The 13,531-nt window shown below is 46.6% G+C and overlaps 1 protein-coding gene across 2 annotated transcripts in view; it reads left to right on the top strand.

Annotated features, from left to right (window-relative positions):
- Positions 1–13,531, top strand: part of CCDC191 (coiled-coil domain containing 191) — a 45,633-nt gene that overhangs the window by 27,837 nt on the left and 4,265 nt on the right. For both annotated transcript variants that reach the window (XM_067546063.1, XM_067546064.1), the window contains 5 exons: positions 5,884–5,966; positions 8,003–8,104; positions 9,421–9,564; positions 12,493–12,645; positions 13,140–13,294. In XM_067546063.1, coding sequence (XP_067402164.1) covers positions 5,884–5,966; positions 8,003–8,104; positions 9,421–9,564; positions 12,493–12,645; positions 13,140–13,294 — 637 coding nt within the window. The remainder of the gene's footprint in view (positions 1–5,883; positions 5,967–8,002; positions 8,105–9,420; positions 9,565–12,492; positions 12,646–13,139; positions 13,295–13,531) is intronic.

Genomic DNA, 13,531 nt, shown 5'->3' on the forward strand with positions numbered 1-13,531 from the left:
GTTTATTATTGACACATCTTTCAGTGAGATCTCAGGGAGACCTGGGAGCCTCTTCTTTCTCTCCCTCACTCCCACAGAGGGAGTCAACCCAGGACAGCTAGGGAATGGGCAGCCATCCCTACTAAACCCTGCTAAGTACAGTCCGATGACACATAGTACTTACCTATTGGAAGATGAGATGCTTTGCTGATGGTTCCCACTGCCCTTCTCTGTTATCACTGTATCAACTAGAGATGGGTATGAACCAAAACCCTGGATCCTAGCACCCTCCAATCTTTGAAGGAGGATCAAAATCCAGATCCATTTGACTTGGGCCCATCTCTAACAACAAAATAGCCTGGCTGGGAAAGCCCTGGCAGAGCTGGGGAAGCAATTTCTTTACAGTGATAAAAATGCTGAACTGCTTTTGGGTTGTTGACTGCAACACCCCTCACCCCCAGCTAAATGGCCATGTCCAGTGGGATCACTCTACCTATGGTCAGAACATACGAAGCAAAGTAATGAAGTTTGCCACTAGGAATGTTTGCACTTTCATGGATTCCCCGAACAGTGATCATCCTGAAAGAAGAATTGTCATAATAGCTAGAGAACTTGCAAGATATGACATCAACATTACTGCCCTAAATGAGACCCATCAGGCAGATGAAGGTCAACTTCAAGAAGATGGAGGTGGCTATACCTTCTTTTGGAAAGGAAAGCCATCTGAAGAGAGGCATACTCATGGGGTTGGTATTGCCTTCAAGAACAAGATTGCTCTCTGCATCTTAAGCTTAATAACAATTATGCCACAGTCATTAGTGCATATGCTGCTACACTTGAGGAAGACAACAAGGAGCACTTACGGTGTGCTCTTGATGCAGTTTTCACTGCCACAGCCAAGGAAGATAAGCTTTTCTTCATGGGTGACTTCAGTGCAGGAGTTGGGCAATATCCCAAACACTGGAAAGACACTATTGGGAAAGAAGGAGTGGGGAAAGTTAACTCTAACAGCATTCTTCTTTCTCCTCGGGAAATGTGTGGAGCATGATTTGTTGATCACAAATACTGTCTTTAGACAGAGAAACAAATATAAGACCACTTGGAAACACCCACGTTCCAAACACTGGCATCTTCTTGACTATGTCATTATCAGAACCTGAGATCATACTGATGTTCATATTACACGAGCCTTAAGAATATGGATGACTACTGGACAGGCCATTGTTTAGTCAGATCAATCATGAATATGCAGTTTGCACCACAACACCGTAGACAACCGAAAGGAATTTGGAAGAGATTTAACATCAAGGCACTTCAAAATCATTCTAGTCAGGAGACTCTTCAATAACGCCTCATTGAAAGGCTCTTTGACCTATCTGACAACATCAATGACATCCAAACACATTGGAAGGAGTTCAAGACCATTATTCACAAGGTATGTGCTGAATTGATTTGATAGTCTACTCATGGTTTGATGAGAACAATATTCATGAGAACAAAATCCTACTCATTGTTTGATGAGAACAATGAGGAAATCCTAGCACTTATTCATCAGAAGAGAAGCGCATTTTGCACTTGGCAAAATGAACCCTCTAACCAGCAAAAATGAGAGACTTATCATCGGCTTAAAGCTGTAGTTCAAAGGAGGCTGCGTGACATCAGTGGTGGCAAGTAAAGGCCATGGAGATCCAGAGTTTTGCTGATCAACTGACACGAGAAGCTTTTCCCAAACAACGAAAGCCAGCTATGGGCCAAATGGCATAACCACTTTGTGATCCCAGGACAGCTCCACCCTTCTTAAGGAAAATGTAGCCCTCAAGCAACGTTGGAAGGAGCATTTTGAGACTCTATTGAATTGCAAATCTGAAGTCTCAGCTGCCACAATCAAGTCCATTCCTCAGCATCCAGTAATAGAACCTCTTGCCAATCCCCCATCTTCTGAGGAAGTTTGGCATGCCATCACTCAGATTAGAAACAGCAAGTTGACAGGCCCAGATGGCATCCCTGGGGTTCTTCAAAGCTGGTGGCATAGCACTTATGCAAAAACTTCATCAACTTCTGGTTAGAATTTGGGTTAATGAGAAAATTCCACCTGACCTAAAGAATGCTAATAACATTGTGACCATTTTTAAGAAAGGGGACAAATCAATGTGTGGGAATTACCGTGGTATTGCCATTCTCTACATTGCTGGGAAGATCCTTTGCTCACATCCTTTTGAACCATTTCCTCCCACCACCATCCTTTGTAATGGGTTAGAGATGGACCCATTCACCATCCATACAGGTGTAAAGCAGGGCTGTGTTATTGCCCCCACCCTATTCTCCATCTATCTTGCTGTAATCTTGATTCTTATTTGTGACCAACTTTCCTCTGGAATTGAGATTGAGTATCGCATGGATGGCCACTTTTTCAATCTGAAGTGTCTCCATTCTAAAACTAAGGTCACCAGGACTGTTATTACTGATCTTCAGTATGCTGATGACTGTGCTATCCTCACACACATCCAGGCTGATTTGCAATTCACCCTAGAGCTCTTTTCAGGCAGCTGTCATAGACTAGGACTGTCCCTCAACATGGGGAAGACTAAGGTGCTCCACCAGCCTGCCCCAGCACAAGTTGCCCCCCTTATCCCACAAATTGTCATGGGCAGTGAACCCTTGGAAAACGTTGAGCATTTCCCTTACCTTAGTAGCCACCTCTCCCAGACAGCCAATCTTGATGTGGAGATTGAACATAGGATCCGTTGTGCCAGTGCATCCTTTGGAAAGTTGCTCCGTCATGTCTTTATTGATAGAGATCTGTGGATGGAAATTAAGATCCTGGTCTACAATGCAGTTGTTATCCCCACATTTCTTTATGGTGTGAGATATGGGTGACATATTGATGCTATCTTAAGCGTCTGGAGTGGTACCAACAGTGCTGCCTTAAGAAGATTTTCTGTATCAGATGGGAAGACCATCACACCTATTCCAGAGTTCTCTCTGCAGCTAACGTCACCAGTGTTGAGACAAAGATTATGAAAGCATCAACTTCGATGAGCTGGTCATTGTGTGCGAATGGCTGATACTCATCTTCTGAAGCAAGTCCTCTTTTTTCAACTCAGTTGTAGTAAGAGGCCCCACAGGAGAAAGAGGAAACACTACAAGGACACCTTGAAACTATATCTTAAGAAGGGAGGCATTGACCCCACGAATTGGGAAGAGCTGGCTGGCAATGGACTGCAATGATGTCACATCACACATGAAGCCTCCGCCCATTTTAAAAAGAATCGCCTTACTCAAGAGGCTGAGAAATGGCAGAGGAAGGAAACTGTAGAGCATCCTAGCCAACAATTGTGCTTTCTCCAAGCAACTACCTGTCACATATGTGGAAAAATGTGTAGAGGACCAATTGCATTCCTCAGCCATTAACAATTTCTCAGTCTTATCAATGACTTTCCCTTAGCAGACATCCTCATATCAAGGGATAGCTGACTGCACCTTTCACTGCCTCACCCTGACACTGAGGGGCAAAAATTGGCTCTGACAGAACATACAGGAGAGATGAGGTCATCAGCACTGTGATACCTTGATGATGATTTCACCCTCTCTGCTGACCAATGAGATTGCTGCATTTCAACTGCTGTCACAAAAGCCGTGTGAGAAGTAGTACCATCTCGGTAACTGTACATGTACACCGAGTGTCAGAGTAACATGAAGAGCTCCATCCTGAAGACCTTTGTGAGTAAGCCAAGGGAACTGTTTGCATGAGTAAGGTCTCCAGATCTGAACCCTAAATCCACAGTCATGGATTTTACCCCCTCATCAGCCAATCTGTCCAGGTCTCTTGGTGATCCCACTGCGTGTCCCATTAAATCAGTTTCTGCACCCAAACAGAAGAATCAGGGGGAAAAAATTCTCCCTGTGTCCTCAAAGTCTGACTGATGTGTACTGCCAGTTTTTATTGGTAAGGGAGGTAACTGCCCCAGCCATTGTAGGATGGAGAGACTGGCGCTTGAGGTTTGCAACAAGATCTGCATCCTAAGCATCCCCTTGTGGCTTGGTATGGCTCTGTGGCACCCTACCTCAGTTTCCCCTCTTGGACTCCTTTCACAAGTCCAATAAGAACAGCCCTTTTTGGGGTCTGACTTATTAACATAAAGTTCAGAATAATTCAAACCACCCTTAAGGTTCCAAAATAATTGAAGCAGCCACCCTCAGGCTTTTCCTACCAAGGCCTCTGCCTGTCTTGTCCAGCTCCCTAGCTCCAAGAGGTCATTAGGGAAACCTCTCTGCAGCTGTCCTAGTTTCTCAGGGTGCCAGCAAGAGCCTTGCTGCTGTCAGCAGCTGGGCCACTGATGATGTTTCTCTACCCCTGATACCTCAAGGGTCCCTTCTCTACCCGGGCCTCTCCCTCATTTATCCCAGAGGGCCAGATTGAATCACATGACCCAGCGGTCACATTTCCCCACCTGAGGAGTAGAGTTGGCCATGTCACAGGTAGAGCCCCATCTCCTTTTAAAGGGCCAGTCGCCCTGTGACAAAGATATTTTATGTGGATGGCCTCAGAATAGAAGAGTAAAACCTAGGGACCGTGCCTAATTGACTCTTCAATATCATACTGGCAGCTCTGTTTCTCTCGGCTCCCTGCAAATCCATTGGTCACTTATCTATACAAACCCATCCTTGGACACCGTCTTTTTGTTCTTGGGACAAAACACATCATTTCTGAGGAGTTTGTAAAGCAAAGGCCTCTCCTATCATGAACATAACCCAGCTTTCTCCACTCAGTAAGAGAAGCCCATTTTATAGCCTGGGTAGGAGCTTTGCTATAGAACTTGCATCAGGCTGACATTTGCTGAGAGGCCTTTTTAGCTTATGCGCTCTCTCTCTCTCTTAGTTCTTGCCATTTTAACTCCAGTACTATGTGGTAAGCTGTGACTTTGAACGATAGAGGTCAAAAGTCAGCCCAATCACGCTGCCGTGAAATAAACTGGCCTCGTATCAATACTTCACTCAGATACTTGAACCCCATGGATTTTTTGTGATCTTTTGTGATCCAGGGTCTGATGGCTGGAAGCTGACCAGCTAGACCTGGTTTATTTCCTATGTGAGGTGTCTCTTCCATGGACAAGCATATCCATTCAGTAAAAACAAAACTGCAAAGATGAGGCTTTCTGAGGGATTGAGAATCTCCTTTTGTGTATTAGTTGCTCCAGGCTTGGGTCATTTTTGCTGACTAGCTATGTGAGACTGTTGTGGATGTTGGAATAATTTATAACCACTTTGAACGATTCCCCAAGCAATGCAAGGAAGCATTGCTTATCTTCTCAAGCAAAATCAGTGTGAATACTCTGCTACACCTGAAGTAGCCATTTCCAGGGATGGAGAAGGGCTGCTGGTAAAATGTCCTTTACCATTATATAGACCCTACACTTTTGTATTATCTGCTTAATATCCTTATTAAATCCTGACCACAAAGAAAGCTTCTTGCTAAGGCCATCATGTGTCTTATATATGGAACAGATTCTCTGTATTTACCTCCTTCTGTTAAAGGTTCTGTGTTATAGAAACCCTGGACATGGACTCAGACTATAAGGTCAGCAGGGACCATTATAATCATCTAGTCTGACCTCCTGCACAAACTTCTCCTTCCAGAGCCCATCAGTGTTGCTCAGAGAGGTGGCCACAGAGGGTCAGACATAACCAATGTCAGGCACTCCCAGCTCTTCCCACAAGGCCTCCACTGCATTGCCAGACTGGAGAGCTGGTAGGACCTGAGCTCTTCACCACTGACAATGCCAAGCCAAGCTCGAGTGTGAGTTTGGAGACAGAACTGCACATTCGTGCTGTTCCCAAAGTGCTACCATGGCCTTGTAGCTCATATATACTAATCCTCATGTCCCCTTGTTCCTAATTCTCTAGCCATGGAACAGAGAGCAATTCACCGAGCAGAACGGAGGAAGGAACTAGAAGAGGCCAAGAGAAAAAGGGAGGAGGAGAAACTGGTAAGTAAAGCCAAGAGCTAAACTTGAGACGCCCTGGCAGGCAAGGAAGCCCCTCACATTCAAGAGCTGGAAAAAGCATCTCCTTCATCCAAATGATGAATTTCAGCTGGTGGGTAAATGTCTGATAGACATCCCAAACAACACCCCCCCACTCCCCCCAAAAAAAAAAAAACTCTTTAAGCCCTATCACAACAGGACATCCCCAACCACAACCTGGTGAGTGATTGACCTCCCTGCTGGAGCACTGAAGTCACTCATTTTTCTCAACTTCTGTCCCTCTTCCAAGTCCCTCCATCATGCCTAATAACCTTCCAGCCAAGGAGGATGGGTTGGGATACTCTTTAGAGCTCATCAGTGTCATTACTGAATGGTCCACACAGCTCACCATTGAGTGATGTGAAATACTAGTTTCTGCTGCCTTTGCTCCTGGGATGAACATGCTTCATCTTCAGCACTCCTAGAAAAAAGACATCTCTTATGCATCTGGGGGGAGTATCTGAAAATCCTATCCTCATCTACAGTGCCACCATCTCTTTGCTTGCCAACCTGTCTCTCCCTCCACAAAGTCCTTAAACGTAAGGAAAGTGGTTAGACTTCTGATTTTTGCTATTATAGACTGGGCTCAGATAGGAATTTTTTCCCCTGATCCACCCACTCTTGCAGCATTGCACATCTGGCCAGGTACATTATGTTTTTTTTCTACCTTCCTCTGTAACATCAGGAGGACCCAGAGCTTGATGGATGTTTGCTCTGATCCAGTACAGCAAATGCTACAGCTCTTTATTTAGTATTAAATGTCTGCCAGCAAATAATTACCGTGTATGTGTGTTTGTGTAATTAATATGGTTGGTCCCACTCTACCCCATGGAAAGTGTTTTCCAGGATCTCCAACCTGTGTATCGTCAGGCAGCAGTTTCAAACAAATGCCTGGAAGGGTAGAGGTGGGATGGGAGTTGTTTAGATGTGAATTATTTTATTATAGGAGAAATAAATCCTGAAAGTCAGAAGATCAGATAATCTGCATGAAATCCAGAGCCCTCCTGCTTTCAGACAGACCAGCATCACTCCAAGGGCCTGAGTTAGGTGGAATGGAAGGAGGCCATGCCAGTCTCCATGGGTCTTCTATCACAAGGGCTCTCTTGGGTTATAGACTCTGCTGGAATTTGTCATCGATGTTCCTTTGACAGAGGGGCCCTCTTAAATGCAAGTGTTAATATAATACTGAGGATGCCATGTGATCTGCACTAAAATCAGAAAGTTCAGAATAAGGATCCTACAGCAGCTGATGTTTTGCCTCATCTCGGAGGGAGGGGGGTAGCGGAGGCTTAACCAAACCTTAGAGGAGGTTTGAATTTGTGGGTAGGCAAGGATCCAGATTGTTTCGCTATGTAACCAAATAGGTTTGCCTAGCTGAAATTTACATGCATTGAAGGATTAGGCAGTGTGATTTTCAGTTCTTTGATGTGTGTGCTGAGGGTGACAGTATTGCTGAATTGAAAGTGATTGTGCTACAGAAAGTGTTGCCATGCCGGAGGTTTGTGACAGGAGTGGGCGAATGCTTGGAGAATGGTGTTGTACTGGGTGTGAAGGTTGCCTCAGTGAAACAACTTCCTTGATTTTTAGTGTCTGTGGCACCTCAGGGAAATACAATTGAGCAACCACAACACTAACCTCATGTTTCTTTGTGTGTGGGAGTAAAAGTAGAACATCACAGATCACAGAGGCAGCCTGTGGAACTCATGGCTGAGTGAGATACTGGGGCTGAATCACTGGATAACCTTCAATAATGTTTAAAGTTATTCAGGCAAAGAGCAGGGTTGTCAAATGTAATGCTGCAGGCTGTACAGTGATCACCTGCAGATGTCAGCAAGCAGTGTCCTTCCCCATCCTAATGTACATCATTGCAGCACAGTTGCTAGTCACTGCTAGAGGCAGGCTGCTTTCCTTGGTGGTCTTTGGTCTGAACATCCTGTGTTCCTATGAAAGTTCAAATGTGGTGAATCTGGTTTTATCCCAGCCACGTCCTTCTTTCCAAGGTGCAGCTGAAAGCTGAAGAGGAAGAGCGTCAGAGGAAGGAGGCTGCAGAAAAAGAGGCCCAGCTGGAGAAGAAGCGGGAGGAGAGGAGACAGCAGAAATTGGTGTGCAAAACACCAGATGCATCTGCCCCTCAACCATGACTATAGACAGCAAAAGCCATTACTCTGGCAGCTGTTCAGTGGCCAGAATGAAATGAGTTGGGATCTCGCTGTACTGGTGTCCATAGAATAAAACCGACTATAATTGTTGGTTGCTCCCTTATGGGCAGAGGCTGAGAATTGAATGGGCCATGGACACTGAACTATCCTGTCTGTCCAATTGGGGGTCCCTGCAGGTGCTCTGTCAGGTTTGAGATGCACCAGTGAGGCTGTGTGGGAGAAGCCCGCATTGTGGCTTGCTGTGCTGTACCCACACCTCGTTCTGGGTTGCTCCTTTCATTCATGCCCCCATACACTGCTACAACAGTAACGAATATGTAACCTAAACTAAATAAGCCCTAGAAAGAGTTTGATGGTGTGGCAGCTTCCTCCCAGAAAAGGGGAATATCTCCTCTGTTACCCCAGCCGTTTCTGCCAGTCAGGAATTGTCATCTCACGGTTATTGCTTGGGAATGAGCTATAGTAAGAGCCCAAGCAGCAAGATGCTTTAAAGCCCAGAGGTCTGCTTCCTCTCTCCCAGTCAGTGACCTAAATGCTGCTGCTGCAGCACGTCAGTGTAGACGTTACCTACGCCAACAGGAGGGGTTCTTCCATTGACGTAGATAATCAACCTCCCCGAGAGGCCATAACTAGGTCAACGGAAGAATTATTTTGTTGACATAGCGCTGGCTACACCGGGGGCTAGGTCAGTATAGCTACATCTCTGAGGGATATAGATGTAGCTATACTGATGTAAGTCCTAGCGTAGACCCAGCCCTTAGTATAGAAGCAATACTGTGGGAAGCCTAGATACTGTGGGTCCTCTGATGCTACAGTGATGGGGACTGTGGCAGGACCAAGAGAGCTAGAACAAAGTCTGTATGCTGTTGAACTGCAGAGGGAAAAAAAAGCCAAATGATCCTATAGTGGCAATAAAGGAAAATGGCCCAAATCACATGTGCTAGATTGTCCATTCCTCTGACATACAAGTTGGATGTGACTTTCTCTAGCATTGTGATCATTTTTCCATGATCGTTTCAAGCCTTCATGACTTCTTGAGGGAGACAGTTCTCCACATAGCCCTGGTTGGCTCATTCCAGTAGCAACTGATGTGTTTGTATGTGTCAGAGATGTTTGGCCACCTTGTGGTACTAGCTAAACAAGTTGCAGATTCCCATTTCTGGCCAGGTCAGGATCCCCATATACAAACTGTTTGTGGTTGTGTGTCTTACCATCCATTTCACTCAGGATGAGTTAAACTGCTGCTCTTTGAATTGCAGAAAGAACTTGAGAAGCAGAAAAGGCTGGAGAGAGAACAGCAGCTCCTGGCAAAAGCCAGAGACCATTATGAGAAGGTCCTGCTGAGAAAGCAGGGGCTGGAGCCCTGGAAGAGGCTGAGGGAACAAGCCAAGGAAAACATGGCGGTAAAGTGCCTACTGAGGACAACACTGAGGAAGTGGGCTCTTGAGAGGGGAAGAGAAAGGGTGGAAGCAGCAGCCAGATGGGATTGTGGGAGAGAAATGGGTAATGGACTCCGAAGTCAGGGGGAGAAGGAAAAAAACTATTAGCTGACTGAGTCCATCCCCCTGCAAGAACGGGGTACCACACTCTTCCTTAGCAGAGGATATTTCCAATATTAACTCATACAGCAGTGGATCTTAGCCAGGTTAGAGGTCTGCTTGGGCCTCATTTTAAACCCTGGCTCGGACCCAAATCCAAACCCGAGCCAAGCACAGCCAACTTGAACCAGACCTGAGACTGTTGAGTCGTTTTCAGACCTGACCCGACCCTGACACTTCCCCCTGAACTTGTGTCAGCACTGCCGCCTCCTCCTTGGGGCTCAGCCTGATGGGGGCTTCCAGCTCCCCATGCCCAATATCCATCGCCGGCTGCCTCCTGCCTATGGGGGCTGCTGTGTGCCCTACACCTGCTGGCTGCTGCTGCCTCGCTGCACTGTGTGCGCTGCAGGGGGAGGAGTGCTATGCCTCGTTGGCACACTCACTCTGCAGCACACACAGCTCAGCAAGGTGGAGGTGGCTGGCAGGGGCAGCACGCACAGCCACGACTGCGCCAAGCCCCTGGGCAGGAGGAGGTGATCAGAGACAACCCGACCCGACCCCAAAGAGGTTGGGTTGTTTTCAGACCCAACTCCTGTCAGGTCCTGTTGTGTTCAGGTCGGGTGAGAGGGCTCCAGCATATCTTTGAATATGGCTTTCAGGTTTGTCCTCCTCTTAAAAAAATTAGGCACAGCAGGCCCAGAAAAGAGCAATGACAGTGAGAGGAGGCACATGTAGGTGAAAAAGACTAGGGGGAAAATTAACATTTTCACAGGTGCTTAGGAGTCTAGGGCCTATTTTCAGAAGTAAATTAGGCACGTTGGAGCCTGAAGTCTCTCGGAAAGTCAATGAGACTTGGACACAGAGCCTCAAAAGATATTTACACACCTAACACCAATTAATTCAAGTACCTAAATATCTTAGAGGGCCTTAGTGCTTTTGCAAATTTGATTCCTAGCACTATTGAATGTGAAAGGAGAAGAGCGAGACCTGGTCATTGTATATGAAATAAAGAAGGATAGACAAAACGCCAACTGGGTGCTCCCCTTTCCCTGTGTACAAGAACAAAAGGGCACACAGGGAAATAAAAACAGCACATTCAAAGCTGATAAAAACAAGTAATTTCTGATTAGCATGCAGTTACCCACAATACTCACATGATTTGAGGCTGACAATGTCAAAGAATCTGCTTGACATGTCTGAAAAGGAAAGCATCCGTAGTTATTCAAAGATAAAAACGACTAGCAATCATGAGGGGCTCTCAGTCCTCACTCTTCAGGCCACAAGCTGATCGGCCACTTGATCAGGAAAACATTGTCAAGCCAGTGTACAGCATGGCACAGTTGGGCATGGTGTGTCATGAGATTATCATCTTTCTCTGGTACATCTGACACTGGCCACCCCTGAAGGCAAGAGCCTGGACTACATGTGGTCATCTCTCCACTCCTTTAGAGCAGGTGAGGATAATTGAAGGAAGCAGTACTAGGCAGCTTCTGATTCATTAGTGCATGAATTTCACTAGTAAAACAAGTGTCTAAATGACTGTGTTGGAGGCAGCTCATCATGCTGGCGTGAGTTTAGAAGTGGATCGGGACTTTTGCTGCTCTGGATGGTGAGACTCAGGCATAGCATGAGGAAGATGGGCCAAATTCACCAGTGGTGGAAGAGGGCAAGCTTCCATTTAAATTAGTAGAGTTGCACCCACATTCACTGGTGAATTTGGCCGAATGGCAAGGAAGAAGAGGGGTGATAACCACCTATTCTATAAGTCCCTTCGGCTGGCCAGTGTCATAGAAATGGAATAGACTAAATAGATCCCACTTCTAGCCCATTTCTTTGGCAGTGCAAGCTTGTTTTCTATTGTACCTTGTCACACAGCAATCTATGATTGTGGGTCATAGACTCAGAGACTGAAGAGGAAAGAGGCAGAAAAAACAAAGGTGCATTCATGAAATGTTAGATCCCATAGGAACTGAAATAACTTGAGTTACAGAGATTCCCACAGCAGCTTCATAACATTGTGGCTCGCAGCTCAAGGAAAATCCCCAGGAGTTAGAATAAGCTTTTGGCTGGGCCAAGCTTCCAGCTGAACAGAATCTTTCAGGCCTCTTGACTAAACCAGCCCCTCCCAGCAGGACTAAATCTATCAGGTTAAAGTAGCTCTGCCTCGGTTAGCGTCCCGGGCTAGACAGTTTTTCAGAACTTCAACAGGCCTCTGGCTAAGCCAAGTTCACAAGCTTGAGTGATTCTTGCAAAGCGAAGCCAAGCTTTTAAGCTCCTTAACCCCACCCCCACTAAACTTGAGCTAATCAACCCTCACACTCAATGACAGATGGACTCCCTCAAATACGTGGACTAGTGTTTTGTCCAGTCCAGTCTGTAGTGTCCTCAGTGATGGGTTTCCATCCTTCCCCGGGGAGATGTTCCACAGCCTAATAGATCTGACTGCCAGGGAGTGCTTCTTGCTAATCAGCCTAAATGTACAGGCTGGCCTTAGTATCTGTCTCAGAGGAAGCTGCTTACCTTCCCTCTTCCAGAGAATGTGCTCAGCAATGGCCACTGTTAGTTGCAGAGGATGGTCAGAGGTGGATGGGGAAATAGAGGCTACAGGATAAGGTCTAATACCAGTCTCTGCACCAGCCTTCCAGCTGGGGCAAAATCCTACCAAAGGGGAACCATGTTGGGACCTTTACATTAAAGCCGAGCTAGTTTTGCAGTGGAGTTTCCATGGCTGCAGCCTGACAAGCTATTTATCTGGGTAACTAGCTCTTCTCTCTCTCTTCTCACTGTGCTCAGATGGCACAAAAGCACCACAGCTCAGGATTGCAAAGAAAGTGTCTGCTGGCCTGGCTCCAGCACATCCAGACGAGCCTTGCTGGGAAGATGGCTCGGGCTGAGGAATTCTTTTCCTGCCTGTTACTCAGAAGGGGCTTCAGGAGCTGGTTAAAGGTGAGCCGAGACCTAAGGGGAGGGGATGTTTTACTAACTCAACCAGCTGCTTTCACACTCCAAACCCAACTTCAGGGCCTACCACACGCACCCGTGGGCTCCAGGTGAGCCCTGCATCACATGAATAGTGCGCGCTGCCCGCTGTGTCACATTGACCTCCCTTTCACATCTGTCTTTGCCTCCTCAGCCCCTTTCTCCCTTCTCCCCTGTCCGCATCTCCCCATGCTTACCCCACTGCGCTGATACCCTCCCCTCCTTATCACTCTCCTTTCATTGCTTCTCTTATCACCCCATCAATCACTGCCTCCTCTTTGCTCCCCTCAATCATTCCTGGCCTCCCCCCTTTACTATGCTGCCTGTTGCTCCTCACTGCACATCTTTCTTATTCCCATGCCCATTACCTTCACTGGGGGTTTTCTTGACACTGTGCTGTGGTTGTTTAGTGGGGAGGCCAGGAGAACACACTCACCTCTTTCCCTGTGTCCATTCCCCAGTATAAGGATTATTTCTCTGTGCTGGAAGAAAGAGCTAGCAGGCTTCATGCAGCTTCCCTCAAGAAGAAGTTGTTCTGGGCATGGTTTGACCTGCTTAACGAGGAGAAGAGTGCATTATGGGAAAAGCAGAAGATCGCAGCTGAGCACAGTGATAGGTAAATGTGTTCCTCTCGAGGGAATTGTTCTTATTTGGTGTGTATCTACCCTATGGGACATTTTTGAGTGTCCGGCCTTTCCCCTTCATCCCACCATATTTAGACTGTCACTTTCCTGCTGTCACTTCCATGTGCAAGGTGGCTCTTGCTTCTGATGTTCTGGTCTCACGCTATGCACAGGACTGACAGAGGGTGCAGAACATCGAGGCGGGATGGCTCCATGCAGATTGGAAAAGG

Source organism: Emydura macquarii, unplaced genomic scaffold, assembly GCF_026122565.2.
Source record: "Emydura macquarii macquarii isolate MOO-44397 ecotype Brisbane River unplaced genomic scaffold, CSIRO-AGI_Emac_v2 contig_1119, whole genome shotgun sequence".
NCBI lineage: Eukaryota > Metazoa > Chordata > Testudines > Chelidae > Emydura > Emydura macquarii.